This window comes from Aethalodelphis obliquidens, unplaced genomic scaffold, assembly GCF_003676395.1.
Source record: "Aethalodelphis obliquidens isolate GAN/ISIS:26980383/991018 unplaced genomic scaffold, ASM367639v1 scaffold2, whole genome shotgun sequence".
Taxonomy (NCBI): Eukaryota; Metazoa; Chordata; class Mammalia; order Artiodactyla; family Delphinidae; genus Aethalodelphis; species Aethalodelphis obliquidens.
Genome location: NW_020837946.1, coordinates 81,623,701 through 81,648,095, shown reverse-complemented (window position 1 = coordinate 81,648,095; position 24,395 = coordinate 81,623,701). Strand labels below are relative to the sequence as shown.

Below are 24,395 nucleotides of genomic sequence, written 5' to 3'. Positions count from 1 at the left end.
GTTTTTTTTACTATTGAGCTGTTGAGCTGTTTATACATTTTGGAGATTAATCCTTTGTCTGCTGATTCATTTGCAAATATTTTCTCCCATTCAGAGGGTTGTCTTTTCATCTTGTTTATGGTTTCCTTTGCTGTGCAAAAGCTTTGAAGTTTCATTAGGTCCCATTTGTTTATTTTTGTTTTTATTTCCATTACTCTAGGAGATGGATCAAAAAAGATCTTTCTGTGATTTCTGTCAAAGAGTGTTCTTCCTATGTTTTCCTCTAAGAATTTTATAGTGTCTGGTCTTACATTTAGGTCTCTAATCCATTTTGAGTTTATTTTTGTGTATGGTGTTAGGGAGTGCTCTAATTTCATTCTTTTACATGTAGCTGTCCAGTTTTCCCAGCACCACTTATGAAGAGACTCTCTTTTCTCCATTGTATATCTTTGACTCCTTTGTCATAGATTAGTTGATCATAGATGCGTGGGTTTATCTCTGGGCTTTCTATCTTGTTCCATTGATTTATGTTTCTGTTTTTGTGCCAGTACCATATTGTCTTGATTACTGTAGCTTCGTAGTACAGTCTGAACTCAGGGAGTCTGATTCCTCCAGCTCTGTTTTCTGCCCCCAAGACTGCTTTAGCTATTCAGGGTCTGCTGTGTCTCCATACAAATTTTAAGATTTTTTGTTCTAGTTCCGTAAAAAATGCCATTGGTAATTTGATAGGGATTGCATTGAATCTGTAGATTGCTTTGGGTAGTATAGTCATTTTCACAATATTGATTCTTCCGATCCAAGAACATAGTATATCTCTCCATCTGTTGGTATCATCTTTAATTTCTTTCATCAGTGTCTTATAGTTTTCTGCATACAGGTCTTTCGTCTCCCCAGGTAGGTTTATTCCTAGGTATTTTATTCTTTCTGTTACAATGGTAAATGGGAGTGTTTCCTTAACTTCTTTTTCAGAGTTTTCATCATTAGTGTATAGGAATGCAAGAGATTTCTGTGCATTAATTTTGTATCTTGCAACTTTACCAAATTCATTGATTAGCTCTAGTAGTTTTCTGGTGGCATCTTTAGGATTCTCTATGTATGGTATCATGTCATCTGCAGTGACACTTTTACTTCTTCTTTTCCAATTTGTATTCCTTTTATTTCTTTTTCTTCTGATTGCTGTGGCTAAAGCTTCCAAAACTATGTTGAATAATAGTGGTGAGAGTCGACATCCTTGCCTTGTTCCTGATCTTAGAGGAAATGCTTTCAGTTTTTCACCATTGAGAATGATGTTTGCAGTGGCTTTGTCATATATGGCATTTATTATGTTGAGGTAGGTTCCCTTTATGCCCACTTTCTGAAGAGTTTTTATCATAAATGAGTGAATTCTGTCAAAAGCTTTTTCTGCATCTATTGAGATGATCATATGGTTTTTATTCATCAATTTGTTAATATGGTGTACCACATTGATTGATTTGTGTATATTGAAGAATCCTTGCATCCCTGGGATAAGTCCCACTTGATCATGGTGTATGATCCTTTTAATGTGTTGTTGGATTCTGTTTGCTGGTAGTTCGTTGAGGATTTTTGCATCTATATTCATCAGTAATATTGGTCTGTAATTTTCTTCTTTTGTAGTATCTTTGTCTGGTTTTGGTATCAGGGTGATGGTGGCCTCACAGAATGAGTTTGGGAGTGTTCCTTCCTCCACCACTTTTTGGAAGAGTTTGAGAAGGATGGGTGTTAGCTCTTCTGTAAATGTTTGATAGAATTCACCTGTGAAGCCATCTGGTCCTGGACTTTTGCTTGTTAGAAGATTTTTAATCACTGTTTCAATTTCATTACTTGTGATTGGTCTGTTCATATTTTCTATTTCTTCCTGGTTCAGTCTTGGAAGGTTATACCTTTCTAAGAATTTGTCCATTTCTTCCAGGTTGTCCATTTTATTGGCATAGAGTTGCCTGTAGTAGTCTCTTAGGATGCTTTGTATTTCTGCGGTTTCTGTTGTAACTTCTCCTTTTTCATTTCTAATTTTATTAATTTGAGTCTTCTCCCTCTTTTTCTTGATGAGTCTGGCTAACGGTTTATCAATTTGTTTACCTTCTCAAAGAACCAGCTTTTAGTTTTATTGATCTTTGCTATTATTTTCTTTGTTTCTATTTCACTGATTTCTGCTCTGATCTTTATGATTTCTTTCCTTCTGCTAACTTTGGATTTTTTTTTGTTCTTCTTTATGTAGTTCCTTTAGGTGTAAGGTTAGATTGTTTATTTGAGACATTTCTTGTTTCTTGTGGTAGGCTTGTATAGCTATAAACTTCCCTCTTAGAACTGCTTTTGCTGCATCCCATAGGTTTTGGATCGTTGTGTTTTCATTGTCACTCATCGCTAGGTATTGTTTAACTTCCTCTTTGATTTCTTCAGTGATCTCTTGGTTACTCAGTAACTTAGTGCTTAGCCTCCATGTGTTTGTGGTCTTTTATGTTTTTTTCCCTGTAATTGATTTCTAATTTCATAGTGCTGTGGTCAGAAAAGATTCTTGATATGATTTCAATTTTCTTAAAATTACTGGGGTTGATTTGTGACCCAAGATGTGATCTATCCTGGAGAATATTCTGTGCGCATTTGAGAAGAAAGTGTAATCTGCTGTTTTGGGATGAAATGTCCTATAAATAAAATTAAATCTATCTGGTCTATTGTGTCATTTAAAGCTTCTGTTTCCTTATTTATTTTTATTTTGGATGATCTGTCCCTTGGTGTAAGTGAGGTGTTAAAGTCGCCCACTATTATTGGGTTATGGTTGATTTCCTCCTTCATAGCTGTTAGCAGCTGCCTTATGTATTGATGTGCTCCTATGTTGGGTGCATATATATTTATAATTGTTATATCTTCTTTTGGATTGATCCATTGATCATTATGTAGTGTCCTTCCTTGTCTCTTGTAACATTCTTTATTTTAAAGTCTATTTTATCTGATATGAGTATTGCTACTCCAGCTTTCTTGTGATTTCCATTTGCATGGAATATCTTTTTCCATTCCCTCACTTTCAGTCTGTAAGTGTCCCTAGGTCCTTGTCTCTTGTAGACAGCATATAGATGGGTCTTGTTTTTGTATCCATTCAGCAAGCCTGTGTCTTTTGGTTGGAGTATTTAATCCATTCACGTTTAAGGTAATTATCGATATGTATGTTCCTACGACCATTTTCTTAATTGTTTTGGGTTTGTGTTTGTAGGTCCTTTTCTTCTCTTGTGTTTCCCACTTAGAGAAGTTCCTTTAGCATTTGTTGTAGAGCTGGTTTGGTGGTGATGAATTCTCTCAGCTTTTGCTTGTTGTAAAGCTTTTGATTTCTCCATCGAATCTAAATGAGATCGTTGCTGGCTAGAGTAATCTTGATTGTAGGTTCTTCCCTTTCATCACTTTATCATGTCACTCCCTTCTGGCTTGTAGCGTTTCTGCTGAGAAATCAGCTGTTAACCTTATGGGAGTTCCCTTGTATGTTATTTGTCGTTTTTCCCTTGCTGCTTTCAATAATTTTTCTTTGTCTTTAATTTTTGCCAATTTGATTACTATGTGTCTTGGCATGTTTCTTCTTGGTTTTATCTTGTATGGGACTCTGCTTCCTGGACTTGGGTGGCTATTTTCTTTCCCATGTTAGGCAAGTTTTCAACTATGATAATCACTTCAAATATTTTCTCTGGTCCTTTCTCTCTCTCCTCCCTTTCTGGGACCCCTATAATGCAAATATTGTTGCGTTTAATGTTGTCCTAGAGGTCTCTTAGGCTGTCTTCATTTCTTTTCATTCTTTTTTCTCTATTCTGTTCTGCAGCAGTGAATTCCACCATTCTGTCTTCCAGGTCACTTATATGTTCTTCTGCCTCAGTTATTCTGCTACTGATTCCTTCTCGTGTAGTTTTCATTTCAGTTATTGTATTGTTCATCTCTGTTTTTTTGTTCTTTAATTCTTCTAGGTCTTTGTTAAACATTTCTTGCATCTTCTCGATCTTTGCCTCCATTCTTTTTCCGAGGTCCTGGATCATCTTCACTATCATTATTCTGAATTCTTTTTCTGGAAGGTTGCCTATCTGCACTTCATTTAGTTGTTTTTCTGGGGTTTTATCTTGTTCCTTCATCTGGTACATAGCCCTCTGTGTTTTCATCTTGTCTATCTTTCTGTGAATGTGGTTTTTGTTCCACAGGCTGCAGGATTGTAGTTCTTGCTTCTACTGTCTGCCCTCTGGTCAGTTCATTCCTTTATTGATTACTGTAGGAGCTCTTTATATATTATGGACAGTGTTGATGATTATACACATTCCATTTTTCCTCTCCTTATCAGTCTTCACTTCATCTATGGTATCTTTCAGTGTCTAGACATTTAAAAATTCAATGTAATTAACTTTAACCATCTTTTTTGTTATGACTTGTGCTCTGTGTAACTTCTGTAAGAAATCTTTCCCTACCTCAAGAATACAAACATATTCTCTTATGTTTCTTGTAATTTAAAAAAAAGTTTTGTTTTTCTACATAAAGTTAGGTTTATCAAACTGAAATTTACTTTAGGCTATGCAATGACGGTGTTTTTTCTATGTGTATAACTGATCTATTTTTGTTGAAAAATTATCCAAACTATATTTAATCTCAGGCAGGTCTTTCTCCTTTCTTTATAATTTCCACCAATTCTAAAAGTTTTCTTAAATTAGAAAACACCAAACAAAAATTGAGTCATCTCCTTGAATTAAAAATATAGGAAACTGGCAAAACAATGGTTTTTCATGTTGACAATTCTGAGGCAGAGATATTTTCCCAGAATAATGAAAGGTATGTGTTTATGTATATACATGTGTGTGTGTATCCTCCATATACCGTAAGCTAGTAAATAAAGTCTAATTTTGGTAAATAAATAACTAAAATCTCTACTCTAAAAATTCTTAGCCTGTAATACTTCTGTGATAAAGACAGCTGTTGCTGAAAACGGCAGTGTGGTTTTGATAAATGGGAGGGGGATGTGCTAACGAGAGGGAAAGTATATAGAGAGGAAAACACTCTTAAGTTTCCTAAGCAAGACAAGAAATGGAGATGGAGAATCTGTAAAAAGTGGCAGAACCATATAGTAAAGCAGTTATGATAAGCTTGAAGCCAGACAGCCCTGGATTTGAGTCCTGGGTTTGCCATCTACTAGCTGTGTGACCTGGGGTAAGTTATTTAACCTCAAAGAGCATCAGTTTCCTCAAAGGTAAGGATAAAATACATCCAAAGATTAAAAAACAGGATTAATATAACTAGACATAACGCTGGTAAAGTAACTAGGTCACCTGACTCATGTGCTCTTTAATAAATGATACCCATTATTATTATAAATGGAAGTGATCAAGAAGAAACTCAGGAAACCAAAATTATTTTCTCTTTGAAAGGTATTTGCCATACCTTTTGTAATAATGAATAAATAAATTTCTAGAAATATTAGACTAGTATCAAATACTCTAAGAGAAGGAAAAACTTTACTTTTCAGAACAATTAAGTACCCCTTTCTTGATACTGTTTAAGCTTAAGATATAATTACTGGGTGAAAGACCATGACCAGGTAGGATTTGTCCAGGCATGTAAAGCTAGTTCAAGATTCAAAAATCAAGCAAGGTAATTCAACATATCAACAGGCTAAAGAAGCAAAGTCATAGATCATATTCACTGATACAGAATAAGCATTTAATAAAATCCAACACAATCATAATAAACTCTCAGCAAGTTAGGAATAGATGGGAATTACCTTAACTTGATAATAAACATGTATTAAAAACCTACAGCTTATATCATACTTAACAGTAAAAGACTAAATCCTTTCCCCCTAAGACTGGCAATTATCTACCCTCACCATTCTTATCCAACATAGTGTAAGAAGTTCTAGCCATTGCAAAAAAGACAAGAAAAAGAAAGAAAAGATATACAAATTAGAAAGGAAAAAAATAAAACTCTTTATTTGCAGATGATATGATTATCTACATAGAAAATCTCAAAGAATCTGTTAAAAAAAGTCCTAAAATAAATTAGTTCAGCAACATTGCAGAATACAACATCAACACAAAAATCAGTCACATTTCTATACACTAATAATGGGCATGCTAAAACCAAAATTAAAAACAAAATATCATTTAAAATTGCTCCACAGGAAACTAAACACTTAGGTATACACTGTAAACATGTACAGCATGTGTGAGGTGAGAATTATAAAATGATGATGAAAGAAATCAAAGAAGAACTAAATAAAAGAAAAGACGTACCATTTTCATGGATTGGAAGACCTAATGTAGTAGACACGTTTATTTTCCCAAAGTTTATCTAGAGGTTTAACCAATTCCCATCAGAACATAATTACCTGGTGAAAGAAATGAGTGATAAAAATAAAACTAATACAAACCAGTAGCGTGTGTAATGACCGCAGGCTTTTGCTGACATTGAAATGCTTCTGCAGCACGTCTCGCACATTCCTATCTTCTGAGAGACTCTAGAGGAAAAAAATCAAAACAGAATTAAGGAACAATGCAGTTTAAAACCTAACTATAACCTTGTGCCTCACTGGCTGGTGTATCTCATGAACTCTATCTGGTATTTATCCATTATTAAACAGGTGCTGGTCTTATTTGTGGAAAACAAAAATCAAAATCAAATTTCCACTCTATTGTTTTTCTTCTTATCCCTTTACGTTAATTCCAAAGACACCAAGATAAAACATAACCCTTGCTACCACAATATTTCCAGTCTAAAGAGGGAAACTATACAGTCATACTAATGGGATGATCAAAATGCACCACTAAATGAAACAGAGAATAACGGTTGTTTACTATACTTCAAAAACAAGGTAAAGTGTTACAAAGAATGCTTAAACTGTATGAGTCAATATGCTACAAAGAGCAATCCAGTTATAGGGAACATCATGAACAACGTAGGGAGATTGTGGCATATGGACAGAAGATGAGTAGTAATGTCATCCTGAGTTTCAGCTTTGGCTAAGTGACTGTACGGAAAGACATAGGCAGGAAAACCTAACTGGAGGCAACTGCAATTGTCCATGTAAGAAACAAAATGAGTCTGGATTAACACAGTGGTGTGAAGACAAGAAAGAATTAAACATATTTATAGAAGACATGTCTGATGGAGAATCAACCGCTGGGGAGCAGCGATGAAGGGTTTGAGAGGGGTTAGAAAAAAATCAAAGATGAAACTATGGGGAACAGAATGTCCCAGAAGAAGTGAAGAGGGAGATGTGGTCAGGAAGTAAAACTTGTATTATAAATGTTTAAGAAGTAAATGGAGGGGCTTCCCTGGTGGCGCAGTGGTTGAGAGTCCGCCTGCCAATGCAGGGGACAAGGGTTCGTGCCCCGGTCCGGGAAGATTCCACATGCCGCGGAGTGGCTGGGCCCGTCCAGCAGGCTGGCCTGCGTGTCCAGAGCCTGTGCTCCGCAACGGGAGCGGCCACAACAGTGAGAGGCCCTCGTACTGAAAAAAAAAAAAAAAAAAAAAAAAAGAAGAAGAAGTAAATGGAAAAAGAGGAGCAAAGTAAGAGACTGAAAAAGATGTTGAAGACTGGAATAGAATCCAAGAGAGAGCAATAAAACCAGGGGAAGAAAACAAGAGGGACAATACTTCAAGAGGGAAGTGGTGATCAGCAATGTAAACTGCATACTTTGTATAACTAAATTAAGATGTATTTTGAGAAGTTGATGGCTTTGGAAATTTAGAGCTCAATAGGGCCCTTTGAAAAAGAAATATCTAAATATATATTTAATATATCAACTTTATAAGTGACTTGGTAAGAGTCAACAACTGCAGAAGCAAGGACTACGGTTAATTTCCCAAAGTTTTTTATTTGTATTACTTTGCTTTATTATTTTATGTTCATCTGGTATGCTTCCAAGGGTATTCAACCCTGTTTATGATACAAATATATATATAGCAACAGCAAGCCCTTTAAGAGAGAAAGAGAAGACTAAACACAGTGACTGCAGTGAATTAGGATTAATGAAAGGTGAGGTTCACTTGGCACCAAAGAAAAGATCAGATGAAAGGACAGTAAAATCAGAGTTGGCAGAGCCAAAAAAGGCTTGGATAAGACTGACATAATTTTTCAAAACTCATCTGCAAAGAATAACGATTCTTTTTCCAAAAAAAAAAAGGCCCAGAAAACTAAGTATTTCTGTATTTCCTAGAGCTGAAACTGTATGTCTCTACTTCTTCCACTGTGAGAAGATCCAGATTCATGAATAAGTTCTAGTCGAATGGGATGAAGTTTTATGCTCTCAGTAAATATATTATCCTAGTTACAGTCCCCATTCCCTTGCTACTGTTTTTAGTCTTCTCTGCCTTATTCAGGGAAGCTGACACATTCCCTTGTCACTGATGAGCACAGAAGTAGCACTTGCAGAAACAAGTTCTTAATGTGCTCACTGCAGTGTGCTTGACCGGCAGGATTACACTAGTACTTGAGGGCTCATGCTGCTCCAGGGATAACTTAGTGGCAGCAGTATATATACTAAATCTCCTAGTCTTCCTGCTAAACATTCTTACCTTCTGTTAACTAAACAGGGAAGGTTAAGAAAGTTGGTAGATCTTTCTTGAACTTAGCTATAGCACTTTGTGGGAATTTCCTTTGAGGAGAATTAGCTATGGTCCTTTCATTTAATTAATTAATTTATTTAACATCTTTATTGGAGTATAATTGCTTTACAATGGTGTGTTTCTGCTGTATAACCAAGTGAATCAGCTATACATATACATATATCCCCACATCTCCTCCCTCTTGCGTCTCCCTCCCACCCTCCCTATCCCACCCCTCTAGGTGGTCACAAAGCACCCAGCTGATCTCCCTGTGCTATGCGGCTGCTTCCCACTAGCTATCTATTTTACATTTGGTAGTGTATATACATCCATGCCACTCTCTCACTTCCTCCCAGCTTACCCTTCCCCCCTCTGTGTCCTCAAGTCCATTCTCTATGTCTGAGTCTTTATTCCTGTCCTGCCCCTAGGTTCTTCAGAACCTTTTTAATTTTTTTAGATTCCATATATATGGGTTAGCATATGGTATTTGTTTTTCTCTTTCTGACTTACTTCAATCTGTATGACAGTCTCTAGGTCCATCCACCTCACTACAAATAGTTCAATTTTATTTCTTTTTATGGTTGAGTAATATTCCATTGTATATATGTACCACAACTTCTTTATCCATTCATCTGTCGATGGACACTTAGGTTGCTTCCATGTCCTGGCTATTGTAAATAGAGCTGCAATGAACACTGATACATGACTCTTTGAATTATGGTCTTCTCAGGGTATATGCCTTGAGAGTGGGATTGCTGGGTCATATGGTAGTTCTATTTTTAGTTTTTCAAAGAACCTCCATACTGTTCTCCATAGTGGCTGTATCAATTTACATTCTCACCAACAGTGCAAGAGGGTTCCCTTTTCTCCACACCCTCTCCAGCATTTACTGTTTGTAGATGTTTTGATGATGGTCATTCTGAGCTATGGTCCTTTTAAATGCTCTTTTATACAGATTTTTCTTATACTGCCATGCTGAGATGGTATTTACCCTGCTTACATATTTGGGATAGGGCTAAAACAAATATTCAAGTTAGGCAGGATGTCCAGGTTCAAGTCTATCCTGAAGATATTTCTTGGATGAGATTCCCTAGGTGACCTGTCACCTATACCATTGCTTTTGTTTAACCTTGGAATTAGAAAAACTTGCTGGATAGTCAGCACTGAGTGAAAGGATAGCTCCTTCAGTGCACACCCCCCCTTTTCAGACAGGGCCTCTGGCCATGGTGCTGACATATTTTTTTCAAGTGAAGCTCATTTATGAGCATACCCTAAAGGGAGGTGGCAAATGATGATTAGGATAGGGCAAGAAAATATTAGAACTAAGAGACACAAACTCCAGTGGTATTAGTTCTACCTTATGAAAGAACTGTAAGATTATCAAAAAGGTGACAGGAGAGTGTTCACATTCATTCCTATCATCCTGCCTCTAAATTCAGTGATCAGCAAAGAAGGACCAAAAACCTAGGGTTAGCCACTCTCCATCACATGCTTACCATTTTCTGAGTCATCCAGAGTTATGCTTCACAGTAACTGTCACCATCTACTTCCTTTATATACCCATTCTAGGATCTCAGAATACAACATAGCTGGGAGGGACAGAAAGATGGATGACAGTACAGTATAATCTGGGCTTACGTAGTCGTCTTAGGAAAAGAAAGTGAGCAGTGAGCAGGGATAAGAATAATAAAAGCCCTGGGAAAGCACAGACATTTAAATACTAAGACTGCATTTGATCACTAAAGCAATCAGAAAAACACACTGTTGCAACAAGACAATCAGTTCAGGAGTTGTAAAAGGTGGAAGTCTGTGACGCACTCAAAAGTGGATTCAGAAGGCCAAAGATTCAGAGCACTGACCCACTCCAGATCCAGGTAAAGGAAAAGACAATGTGAGAGCACCAACTATAAAGTGTTCTTATAGCATGGACTCTTATAATTAGACATAGTATCAAGAAAAACTTGCACGAGCTAGTAAATATCTGAGTCCCAGGAAAAGTTAATTTGGGGAGGAAGGTGGAAGGAAGGACCCACACCTAATTATATCATGACACAGTATCATGATTTAAGGATAAAGTCAATCATTTTGATATACAATTCTGTACAGTTATATTAGGAAAAAAATATGAGATTAACGATTACAACAAAGTAAAAAAGGTAAACCAAAGAATAATATTTAAGGTTTGAATCCTTTATGTAAAAACAAATTTGTCATGTATCAATATATAAGGTCTGAAATTCTATGAACCAAATAATTACTTTGTAGTGAAAGGAGGGAAGATGGGCATGGACATAAGGGAAAATTCTACCTTTTACCATGTATTCTTAAGCACTGATTAAATTTTGTTCGTAACTTTTAATTTTAAAAAACTGTGTCAAAATTAATAGTTCTCACATAAGCTGACTCTATTTTAAAATCAAAATAAGAATCAAGTTTCAGTTATACAAGTTAGGTTCTGCATAAGTAATGGATAGCAACGTGATTACAGTTAACAATACAGTACTATATACTTGAAATTTGCTTAGAAGATAGAACTTAACTGTTTTACCACAAAATTAAAAAAAAGGAGAAAAGAAAGAAATCTATATGAGGTGATGGATATGTTAAATATTATAGCTTGATTGTGGTATTTCACAATGTATACCAAAACATCAAGTTGTATACCTTAAATATAAGCAATTTCTAACTTGTCAATTATACCTCAACAAAGATGGGAAAAAAACAAGAAACGTTAAAGAGCAAAATAAATGCAAACTTTCACTTTTAATTTGGTATTGATATTTAAGATTTTACAGTAAAAAAATATAATCTATCATTATTGCTATAACATAAAACAATCTTTTAGAGCCAAAGAATATAGACTGTTCAATTCTAAGCAGATCTAATCATCCTCACTCATTAGTATTTAATATTATAGACCAGTTTTTCCTAATTCTTTCATAACCAAGGACTCTATATTATTTTCCACTTTCACAAGGTCCATATTTTTGACATGTAAGATTTATTCAGTAATATTTTTTTTCAAACACATTATTAAACACATATTCACACACATACACTCTCTCCCTTTTCCCTGCCAACTAAAACTTGTCAGTATAAGATAAACTGATGCTAGTATGCTTAGCTGATAAAACAACAGTCTGTACAAATTAGGCTGTTCAACTTAAGTATATTTAGAGTCCACAAGGTTCAGAAGATGTTTAAAACAACAAGTGAGTGTGCATTTGCAACTTAAGACTCTCAGGGCTCCAAGGACTCAAAGATGGGATATGTCAATATAGATAATATAACCAAAGTTGCCACAGTCTGAATTGCCTCTTAATAGACCCAATGAGAAAAACGCTTAAGTTGTTCATGAGAACTGGAAAAGAAAAATCCACACTGGATAGGTAGGTATGAACCTTACTAAATTAATATATTGCTAAACTGATAAATAAAGAAAATAAATATTTAATGATGAAGTTCATTAACAAAGTAATCTAAAATATAAACCAGATACAAATAAATCTCATAAAAGTTCCTTTGAGAAAAAAAATTTAGAAGTATGACATTTCAACTGTTTTTGAAAAGAAAATACACAAACAAAAGAGTATAATTTGTATTAATGCAGTTTTGTGCCACAGTAATATTAGAAATTTTATGCTAACTTACAGATTTTAAAGATTTTCAAGTTTTAATTGCTTTCAAATGGTATAGCAAGACACAAATATTACTTTAATATTATTGTCTTTTTTCCAAACTACCTGAACATTTTCATTCCACTTCTCAGCAAAAATCTTGCCTGGAAATACTGCAGGTAGAGATAATTGTTCTTTAAATATTTTAAGATACTGTGGAAAACCAAATGAATTCATTAAGTGTATCTGCCGGTGGGAAAATCGTGACTTCACTCTCTTTTCTAAGAGTTCCAAAATATCCTTAAAAACAAACAAAAATCTCCGTAAGATGCATATTTAAAATAACCATACCAATGTTAGAGGTATAACTATTTGAACTATCACTTATAATCAGCAATGTTTATCCTGTAATAGACAATTAAGCATTAAAAATGCTTATCCTGTAATACACAATTAAGCATTAAAAAAAATTTAATTATTCCCTTGATCTACTTAGGGCTACAAGGTAGTAGAGGTAAGAGAATGCGGCTTGGAAATAAACCAAGCCTCTGAAAGTATTTTTAATCCAAGCTACTTTTAATCCCCTTCTAAGCACTTGTAAGCCTGGTGATGTCAAGCCTTTTTCCAACCATGTTTTTCTCAGCTTATCTTTAACATTGCAAGGCCAACAATAACTACTAAAAAATTATAGCTATCAATAAACAATTTCATACATTCTATGAAGAATTCAGATAAAAATTAATATAACAAAATGTAATTAGACTTATTAACATTCATGAAAATTTAAACATCTTCTTCATTGTTTTATGTAACAAAGACTCAAGAAGCAGCATGTGTAATGGAGAAACATTCAATTCACTAAACTATACAAATTTAAGCTGAAGCCACGCTGGACTTAAGGAACAAACTGTAGAAGAGGAAACTGGCAGGAACACAGTGTGACACTGGTAAATTATTCTGTCTTTTGGCTTTTTTATAACAATATTTGAGAAACTACTTGTATTAGTGCTATTTTTCCTTGAGAAGTGAGGGAGCAAGTTTAGTGTCAATTTTCTATAAAAGAAGAAAAACAAAAAGCTGTGGTGAGGCCCAGAAATACGGATTTTCAAATCTACCCAGATGACTCTAGGTTAAGAAACCAATGATACACAGGAAAGAATTAAAGCGACCAAAAAGGCATCATGGCATCATGGTTAGTGTGGAAAGGAAGACAGGAAAGATTAATAGCTTGGGGTTAGAGTGGAGGAGGGTGAATGAAAAACCTGAGATGTGTTTACAGGTTAAAGAAAAATATAGTGACAGCATAAGACAATTAAAAGTTATGTTCAGAGACAGAAATATTATACATTTACATTCTACTAAGGAGCAGTTCTAGATCACCCATACAGGTAAGCAATAATTAAGAGCCTGAACTTGGGAATGGAAAGAGATGGAAGTAAAAGAATTTTAGAGGTGAACAGTAACTGATAGTTTGGTGGTGGGCAGTAATGACAGAAATTGGTAATGTGGGGATACAGGGAATAGTAGAAAAAAAAAATTACTGCCACAAGGAAGAGGTTATTTGCTAACAAAATCACTACTCCATCATTCCTTTTGCTCTTTCCCTATAAACATGGACACATAGATATATACTTAGACTTGAATTACACAGTTGGAGAATTATACATACAGAATAAAAAAGAGCCTCTGATAATATGGCTAAGGAGCTACTAACCCTTTATTTGGTCCCTCACTGGGTCAAAAGCATTTGCCACTGCCACTTCCACCCAAAGGAAGAGCTTTTAGCAAGGAGGAATGTGCTTCCTTAACCACTGTGTTAGATTGCTACATTTTGAAAAGAAGAATAAAGATATGTGGAGAACCAGCCAGATTTTCTGTGAGAGAGGCTTATTATGAAAGCATACATTGTAAGCTCTAGAGCACTGGGGAAGGAGGACAGAGAAAGCCACTCCTTTGAGAAACAGCACTAGCAAGACTGTTGAAAGATGACTTAGTAAAGAGTTTCACATTTCTAAAAAAGGGAACGAGCTGTACAAAAGGAGAATGAGGGCTTGACATAAGCCTGCCATAAATGAAGGAGGAAAAAGGATGAAAGCTACAGATGCATGGCAGCCATAGTATAAGAAGCGGGTGACTCTTAAAAACCAGTTTTACCTGAATTCAATTAGAAAGTTCATACTAGGAGAGTAAAAGAAGGTAAACACACTGCTTCTCGGCCTTTCGGCTAAGATCAAGTATAGTATCTGTTCTTATCAGTTTAATAACCGATATGTGCTCTATCCGAGGACAATGAATTAAATGGATTTCTGGAACTAGGAGATGGAATAGGAACTTGCTCCATCCATTCCACACATCGACCTGGTACTGCAGTACTTCCAAGAATGGTGCACCCACTTCGGGGAAAAATTTTTTAAAAAAAGAAAAAGAGATAGATAAGGTAAATGCAAAAAGACCTACATAAGCTGTCTGAAGGTACACAGGGTTCAACATACATGGAGTCTTCACAAAGTAATGTGATAGTGACATTAACACTATGGTTAAATCATTCTAAAATCCTCCAAGGAGCAAAGAAGCCACTATCTACAGTGACAGCCTGATAGAGATAATCCCTTCCATTTCTGGAGATGTATACTTACAAAGTTGGGACAGTATCATTTTGAGTTGATTCCAAGCATTTTTAAAATATGGAAAGAATCTTAAATGTAAAAAGTAGAAACTATTAGCAATTTTTATAAAATGGTAGTGAGGTCATTTACCTTTCTCTTTATTTGCTAATGTAGAAATTATATTTATTAGCATAATCTCACTTCACATTTTTTTATTCAGTGATTTGATTAGACGGCAGGAGGTATTAGTCTATCAAGATATGTGATAAATATTTCCTTGTTTTCCTCAATTTGAGTTGAAAAGTGGGATAAATGTGCCAAGTATTGATGAAATACATTTGAAAAATGACCTACATAGTAACTAAGTCAGTAATTAAACTTTAATTTTCTAAATATTATAATCAATTTTTAAAATAGAAACACTTACCAATCTACATGTAAGACCAATAACTGCTACCGGAGTCTGTGCAGACTGAGAAATGTCAAAAAGATTATAGAGGAGTGTTTGGTTTTTATGATGAGCAAAAAGATCAAATTCATCTAATATGAAGATCACTGGGCAACTACTAGTCCGGTCACCTAAGAAAAAATAAGAGTTTTATATTAACAAGCAATTATATCAGCCTTTCTTAAATTTCCAAACTATTTATTACATTTCATTTTTTAAAACTCAATTCAAAAAAAATATATTGATAACCTACTTTGGGTGGGGCACTTACCAATGCTTGTACATTTATTCAACAAAAAAAATTATTCAAAGGACAAAATAGCCCCTATGGCCCTCAGGTAATTCAGTCTAATCACCAGACTCTAGTAGCTTTACTGATGTTAAGAAAATCATTTAAATGACTGAAGATTATTGTTTTTTTAAATTATGTAAACGTAATTCTTCTATCATGAGAAAATTGACAAGGATCTTTTAACACCTACAGAGACCAAAACACTTTGGGATTAAATACAGAGGGACATAAAACTATTACTTCAAAAGAGACTTATTTTTAGTTAGTAGAAATACAAAGTAAATCTTCCCATAGAAATAATTTTTATAAATAACCATTGTACTGTGAAGTTTAACCAAAGCTACTTTAACTCCTACTAATGACAATTTTAACACTTCTACAATAGGGAAAAGTTCAACATGACTCTGTGGATTTGTTTTTCTCCTCACAACAATGGAAACTACTTTAGCAGAACAATCACTATTACCTTAAGGTCTAAGGCTTTATATTTGCATAAAAAGTGAAAAAAACTGATAATAAACAGATTTATTAATAATAATTATTATCTGTTAGATAATATCTGATAATATTATCCAATAGATAATAAAACATATGCATTAACCTAAATGACATTAAAACCACAGGGACCACTCAGAAGTCTAGACCTACAAAATACAGTACTTTAGTTTTTGATAAAATATAGCATTACATAACAATGGAAAAAGTGGTATATTCAAGATTAGATCTTTACTTTACACCTTACCAAAATAAATTCCAGCCAAATTATGAATTATATGTACTGGATGAAAATATAAGTGAATGTCAAAGTATGAAGGAGAGAAAAATTTTGACTATGTAAAAAATTTTAAACTTCTATTCAGCAGAAAAGTCCAAATCAAACTTAAGAGAAGAAAGAAACAAGTGCAAGAATTCACATAATAAGTATGAGATAAACCATCAAAATAAGGCAAAGAACCAACAGGAAAAACACAAACCAGGAACTATCAGTGGCCAATTAAAATTTGATATGAGCATCATCAGTATACAAATTATGCAAATTAAACTAAAATAAAATTTTTTTTCTATTAAATAGGCAAACATGAAAATAATTGTTTTTGAGGTCCTGTAGGAAAAAAGTACTTTTAAATATGTTTAGAAAATGGACCTTCTAGGGTAGTTTGGTAATTAATATTTATTCTTTTAAATGTAGAACCTTTTAATCTAGAATTCTACTCATTGAAATTTACCCCAGGAAATCTGGATGATCATTTAAGCATTTCTTCCTAATTATACAAAATTAGAAATAAAAGTTGATAGCTGGTGATTAATAAATTATAATTCATTATATTAGAATTATAAATTATAGTTAATTTATATTTTTAAAATGAAATATATGAGAACCATAAAAATGATGATGCACCTCAATATTTACTGACATGGAAAGATGCTTACGACATACCATGAGTAAGTGAAAAGATGTATATCACACAACAAAATAGAAAAGATTTTATTCTTATTGAAAATTATGTCTATACCAACGATATACTACAGGTGAATAAAGATATGAAATCAAATGTTAGTTGGAATAATCACTATTATTAGGGATTTCAATGGTCATTATTTTATTCTTTTTTATATTTCTTTATTTGTTTTTGTAAAAGCGTATGATCAAGGGATAAATAAAGCTAAACAATTATTGTTTGATATTGTTAAACATACTAATATTTACCTTTTTTTAAAGCTTCCAGAAGAAATGAAAGGTTTTCGGCAAAGCTTCCCTGAATAACAAAAAGATACCATGACTAGAAGTTTAGTGAAATAAAGAATAAAAGAGGGCTATATGATTCTATATACTGTATAGACACCGTGTATCTGGCCAAAGCCACTGGCCAGATTCTGAGCTGAATATCTCTATGCTTACAATCTAAAACTTAAATACAAAAGTAGAGATGGCATAGCACTGAAAATGGCATTATTATGCCATGTTCAAAATTTTATATTTTCTGGATAAAATCTGTAAAACTGTTAACTTTATTTAAAGGTAATTTTTAAGAGTTGTTATATTCTGAATAGTCAGAGATCAAGAAATCCATTGCACTTTGTATCTTGAAACACATCAGTCCCTAGCAAGTCTCAAACTTGTACCATTAAAAAAATTACCATGAATTTAAATGAGATACAAAAGGAAAAGGGAGAAGAAACTTGCCTCAAACATCAGACAATACAACAGTGTTTCTCTATTCAAGAGAATATTATAGAATTTGTATATATCATATCAAATTTGGCTATGTTTACTTGGAACACAGCCAAAACATTTTTGGATACAACTTAAATATTCTGGTTGGAAATTAATAGAGTAGCAGATGCATTATCCAGATGTTCCAGCTTGTGGATAAAGGCCTCATTAAAATATTTTTTCACTTAAGTCCTTAATTTTTACTTCATTCAGATTTCTTAATTTAAAGAAACAGCCAACTTTAAATTTGAGGAGATATACAGGAAAAAAGAAACCCACTTGTTTGTTTCCCAGTAGAGAGAACTGATATAAAATAGCATAACAGGTTTTAAAGAGCTTCTACATATTTTGTGATGATTACATACTGTCAAGTAATACTATTTCCAAGGTAGGCAGGGCAAGAGGTATTTACCATAACATAAACAAAGGCTCAGAGACAATCTGTTGGAAAATCAGTGGTCAAAGTTACTCAAAGGTTGCTTACATTTTGCTATTTTTTTAAAGACTATTATACCTGACATTAAGTGTAAGTATATACTTAAATTCATATGCACATATTATAAGAATTTACTTATATGAGTATATATTTATATAAATATACACATTTATGTGTGTGTGTGTGTGTGTGTATATATATATATATATATATATATATATATATATATATATATAAATGAATATACAAGTTTGCTCTAAGTACATCAAAACAGAAAGGGTCTGGGTTAAATCACTTAGTTTCTTAATGCCCAGCCTTTGTCATTTTATGACTTTAGGCACACTAATTATGTTCTCTTAGCCTCAGGTGCCTAATCTATACAATGTAGAAGTTAAACTAATAATCTGTATATGTGGGGATTATGATAACAATAGTGATGACTAGGATGATAACCAACTGTGCCTTGTATTATTTCATATGAATCCAACGCAAATAGCTCTATTTAGAAAAGTCAGAAACACTTATCTACTGGAAACCAAAAGCCAAACAGAGTCTACGTAATAGTAACTCTCCTTTGCCAACTAGGCCGCTATCTTCTACATTACATTCTGGACAGGAGGTAGAACAACAGATTTACAGAAGAAGCATTTGAACTTGCACTTCAAAGACCTGTAGATAGGGACTTCCCTGGTGGTGCAGTGTTTAAGAATCCGCCTGCCAATGCAGGGGACACGGGTTCGATCCCTGATCCGGGAAGATCCCACATGCCGCAGAACAACTAAGCCTGCGTGCCACAACTACTGAGCCTGCGCTCTAGAGCCCGCGAGCCACAACTACTGAGCCCATGTGCCACAAATACTGAAGCCCACGCACCTAGAGCCCGTGCTCCGCAACAAGAGAAGCCACCGCAATGAGAAGCCTGCCCACCGCAATGAAGATTATCCCCGCTCACCACAACTAGAGAAAGCCCGCGTGCAGCAATGAAGACCCAATGCAGCCAAAAAAAAAAAAAAAAAAGACCTGTAGATAATGGAAGGGTAACACATGATTGGCTCAACTTGTTATAGGTAATTTTTAAAGAATAAAATTACTAAATGTTAGGAGGCTTACACAACTATGTCAGTGTTACTGCAGAACAGAGACACAGTTTAGAGATTAGAGTGACACCACTGAATGATCACCAGTGACCAGAAAATGAACTTGGAACGTCTACAACCTGCTTCAATTGCATTAAGCAGATGAGTCATTTCATTATGAAAATTAAGGCAGCTGCAAGTTAATCATGTTTCCCTTGAGCCTTATAAATCAAGTGGTAGGTAAAAAGTTTAATAAAAGTTCCAAAACATTTCTTATCAGTTTAAGTTATTGATGTTTACTGTCCTGAGATTCCAAGCTACAATAATGAGATGTGGGTAACTTTCTGAGAACATTTTAATAATAAGAGATAACTGACATTTGCACAGCATATTACCATCCTATTTAAAAAAAAAAAAAACATAAATGATGTTTAATACTTCTTTTCTTCTTTAGAATAAATCTGTGAGGTAAGTATAATAAGATAATGCCAATTTAACAGGTGAGGAATCTGTAATTCAAAGATATTTATTAGCCATGATTACCAGGTAGTCAATAGTTATAGGGCAAGACTCAAATCCACTTTTTGTAGCTTCAAATTCAATACATTTTCCACTACTCCCATGCTATCCAAGTCTCATAAGACTAGAAATAGACTGCCAGAGTGTAGTATTTTTAAAAACATATTAATCTATCTCCAAGGGTAGAGAATCATAATATTTACCTTACAGATAAAGAAACAAACTCAGATAATATCTACACAAACCTGGATTTCTTGAAGTGTTTTATAACTAGTATAACCTACTTCAAAAAAAATCTAAACATAAAGATTTGATGAATAAATGCATCCTAGTACATTGTACATTCTTATAAGAATCTTACATATTTCAATTTAGAATCTCTGAACTCTTCCTACTCTTCCAAAAATATAAACATATCTATGCTATACAGACTTTAATTTGAAGCCTATTTAATAAAATAATGAAAATGATACTTACAAAAACTTTATCTCCAACTACATTTTCCAGATTTAACTGCCTTGTGATTTCCTTTAAGGCAATTTTATCATTGATCTGCAGCAGTCCTGAAATAGAGCCCATTTTAAAGTATTTAATAAAAATGAAATATGTATTTGATACAATGCAGATTATTTTCAAGTAAATTTTCTAATGCTTTTAAAAATTTAACTAGAAAGAAAAAAGTCAAAGCCTGTTAGTGTACATTATTTCCTTTTAAAAACTCAACAGTGAAAACATTTAATAGACTCAAAGAACCATCTTCCTTGGGATTAGTATTTAAAAAAAAACAAGAGACCTTATGTGTCTCCTTTATTAATATTTTTTTAATTTCTAAAAATACTGTGTACAGTGTGCTAAAGTAAAAGTTGTTAAACAAGGATTTAGTTTTTAAAATATAGTTATTAATGCAGATTTAAAACACACTAGTAAATTAAGGTTCATAACATAAAAAGCTCACATGGCTTACATCATTTCCAATAACAAAATGAGGACATACTTACCATTTAAGTGAACTTGTAATACATTTTCACTCACTTCTTCTACTTCCATTAGTTCTTTCAAAGCATGGTTTATTAACTAAATAATATTAAAAAGTTTATGAAATATTTAATAATAGGTAAAAGATAAGCCCATATTCTTTTTTAAACTATCAGTAATAGGAACAGAATATAAACAGATTGTCATTTAAAAATCAACAATTAAATTTGCAGATTCTCTGTAGATAGAAAGTTTAACTGAACTCCTAAAGTCTGACTCTTAAGATGCCAGAGCCTGGACTGATGCCACACTCTCTCAATCAGCTACCCAAACTTCTAATAAACGTTCAGAAATAACCCTTAAGTTTTCAAAGAAATACTTCTCTACAGTAGAAGTCACATAAAACTATGGCCACTTAAGAACTTCATGTTTCAGTCAGTTCATTATATGTCTCCACCATTTACTCTACAAAATTATCACTGAAATCAGTTAAAAGCTATTGAAAATAAGTACAAGAACAATGCTAAATGATAGCAAAACATCTGCCCCCAATACAGCAATTTTTATGAAATACTGTGAACTACTTTGTATGTTACCTTAAAATGAAAATTAAAAAAGAAATACCAAGAGGTTAAGCTGAAAAAAGAGATGTTGCCTTTGTTAGCTGCTAGGTAAGCAAAGAAAGCCCTAATTAAACTTAGAGCTCACAATTAAAAAAAAATTATTAATACTAATAAAATATAATAGTAATTACTACTAAAAATACCCAGAAAGTGTTATGCCACCTTAAACTGTTCAATTATAAAGCTTCACATTTTTATAATTACAGGTTTCTATGCCACATACTTACATTCTTTATATTTTTTGATTTGTTACATCTTATCACTCATATTGCACTATCATATATATCTCTTCATATTAATACTACATATTTCCTTAAATTTGAAAATAAATAGAATTAAGAAAAAACATAAAGCTTTTTAAAAGGAAGAGTAATGGCAGATTATTCTTTTTAATATGAAAATAGAAATAGAATGGTACTATCCCAAAATATATAGTCCAGGAAATTAGGCTATGTATACAATAAAGATGGCATCAAAATTTAGTGAGGACAAAAAGGATTATTCAACAAAGTCACTGAGACAACTGGTAAGCTATTTTGAAAAATAAAATACTATTTGTATTTGCAATATTCTACCTCTATTTGTCACTGTAATATCTTTGTGCAATAGAAAGAAAACAAATACCCTCATTTTAAATTATTACGTTTCACAACAGTATATCAAACATACTAGCTATTCCTGGTATATCTGTATAGTTTCTAAAGCATATGGAATTCTACCTCAGATCACAGGTAGTCCTCTTAAAAAAGTCCTCTTAAAAAAAGACAATCTCAAAATGTCAACTGTCATACTATGAGTAAAAGCCCAGCTGAGATGTTACATTCTTTACAGAAAACTGTCAGAAGATGAGGTGGTACTTTTCCGTCTTTGGATCAAGTCAGACCCTATCGCAAGAGTTAGCCCCCAAATGATACAAACTCGGGTCTCTTATGCTGTATTCTCTTAGTAACCTGCTGTGTTCTTTCCCCCACCTCTTGATATTTTACTTACATAATATTTATATTTCCCTGGCTCTGATTTTATGTTTAAAATCATTTTACGTTTGATGAATTGTTCAAAACCATTTCAAATTCTTTGCAAAATGAAACAGGGTTAATAATAATACCTTCATTTTACATATGCATAGAGAGAGTTGTAACAGATTTATAGCCTCTTTCCACTGAATTTACTTTAACACCAGGTTACTATGATTTGCTTGAATCAGCTCACAATTTTTTAACGAGGTGTGACCGTCTGAAATGATCATATTAGCAAGTATGTCTTCAAATAATAATTTTAGTTCCACTCTGGATATTGCTAAAATTTACTGTGTAATTAGCTAGGTTACCAATCACATAATGCCAGTTTTTTTTCAAGGAAACAATGTCATCTTTTCAAATATTTTAAACTATATTATGTACTAAAAAAACTTAGTTGGTTATGTTACACTAACCATCATAACGAATTTGGCTACCCCATCTCCACATTCTTTGTAGCTAAAAATTAATTTTACCAACATAGTAGCACAGCTTGCTTAGAACTGCCAACACCCAGAGATTTTTATGCTTACCTACTATTACTATTCCCAAATACTTTATGGAACACAAGATTCAACAATATGCAACTAGAGGAAATATCAACTAGAAGAAACATCCTACTTAACCATCTAGCAAGTTTCTTTGTCTACAGTTATCTCTATATAGAAGAGTATTTTCCAGGGTCCAATCTGTCATTTGGAACCGTATCTATTTTTAAAATAAATGTTTGAAATACAACAAACCACAATATCTGTTACCTTTATCGCTTAACTGTAGATTTTGAATTTTTGTATTTTGGATAGTTTGGCCAAGGATAGTGTTTTAAATATACTGTAATCTTATTTTTTAAGTTCAAATTTACATGATTATACTAAATAATATTACTAACACGACTGTACTAATGCTATGATATATATAATTATACTAATTATATTACATAATAAAATTCTTATCTGAGAATATATTTTATATCTCAGGATACTCCCACATACAACAAATCACAAAAGTGGCACGAGTTAAACAATACTCCTTATCTTTTTGACCTCTCAATATTGGAGTGCAGTAGGAATAAATTAAATTGTACCAAAATGGAATACCAGGTATGGGTTCTTCCATATTCCAGTTAACTCACATTAGATAAATGACGTCAAAACACCAGAACAGTGTGCTGTACCCACAGACTTGTAGAATTCAAAGAGTGACCCTTTAATGTAGACAATGGATTTTAGTTAGTAATGATGTCTCACTATCACTTTCATTAATTTTAACAAATGTACCACACTAAAGCAAGATATTAATGATAGGGGAAACTGTGTGCACGTGTGTGCATGTATGTATGTGGAGATTATATGGGAACTCTGTACTATCTGCTTACTTTTTCTGTAAAAAAATATATCTATTTTAGCCAATTTACTAATGAAATGGAGTATAGCTTTAATTTGTATTTACTTATACAACTTTGTAAGCGTTTACTAGCTCTGTTTCCTTTTTTCTGAACTTTCTCCATGCCTTTAGGGACAAACTTCCAAGATGAAAGTTCAGAATAAATTCAGTCATTAGCTGTTCAAGTTATATTGTTAGGCTTGACACTTTGATGTATAAATCACTGAGATTCAGCTTCTCTGTTGTATTGTTACTTTGTTTCAAGATGTGCAGTGTACCACAGAATAACAGGTCTAATGTACTGATTTCCTAGATCTCATTTTCTCCTGTACTGATACAAGAGTATCACTATGGAGCTCCTTGAAGAATTAAAGTATTATGTAAAAATGTTCTTCCAAAATACATAGGATAGGGCTTCCCTGGTGGCACAGTGGTTGAGAGTCCACCTGCCGACACAGGGGACACGGGTTCGTGCACCAGTCCGGGAAGATCCCACATGCCGCGGAGCAGCTGGGCCCGTGAGCCATGGCCGCTGAGCCTGCGCCTCCAGGGCCTGTGCTCTGCAACGGGAGAGGCCACAACAGTGAGAGGCCCGCGTACAGCAAAAAAAAAAAAAAAAAAAAAAAAATA

The 24,395-nt window shown here is 33.6% G+C and overlaps 1 protein-coding gene and 1 non-coding gene across 5 annotated transcripts in view; one reads left to right on the top strand and one right to left on the bottom strand.

Moving 5' to 3' along the window:
• ORC4 (origin recognition complex subunit 4) overlaps positions 1-24,395 on the bottom strand; it is a 95,349-nt gene that overhangs the window by 8,085 nt on the left and 62,869 nt on the right. For 3 of the 4 annotated variants that reach the window (XM_027131679.1, XM_027131670.1, XM_027131687.1), the window contains 6 exons: positions 20,767-20,842; positions 20,246-20,331; positions 17,231-17,279; positions 15,210-15,361; positions 12,303-12,476; positions 6,383-6,469 (listed from right to left, as the gene is read on the bottom strand). In XM_027131679.1, coding sequence (XP_026987480.1) covers positions 6,383-6,469; positions 12,303-12,476; positions 15,210-15,361; positions 17,231-17,279; positions 20,246-20,331; positions 20,767-20,842 — 624 coding nt within the window. The remainder of the gene's footprint in view (positions 1-6,382; positions 6,470-12,302; positions 12,477-15,209; positions 15,362-17,230; positions 17,280-20,245; positions 20,332-20,766; positions 20,843-24,395) is intronic. The other variant, XM_027131698.1, reaches the window with a different exon arrangement.
• Positions 14,381-14,571, top strand: LOC113605523 (U2 spliceosomal RNA). The gene has a single exon (XR_003427262.1). It is a non-coding gene; the product is annotated as a U2 spliceosomal RNA (small nuclear RNA).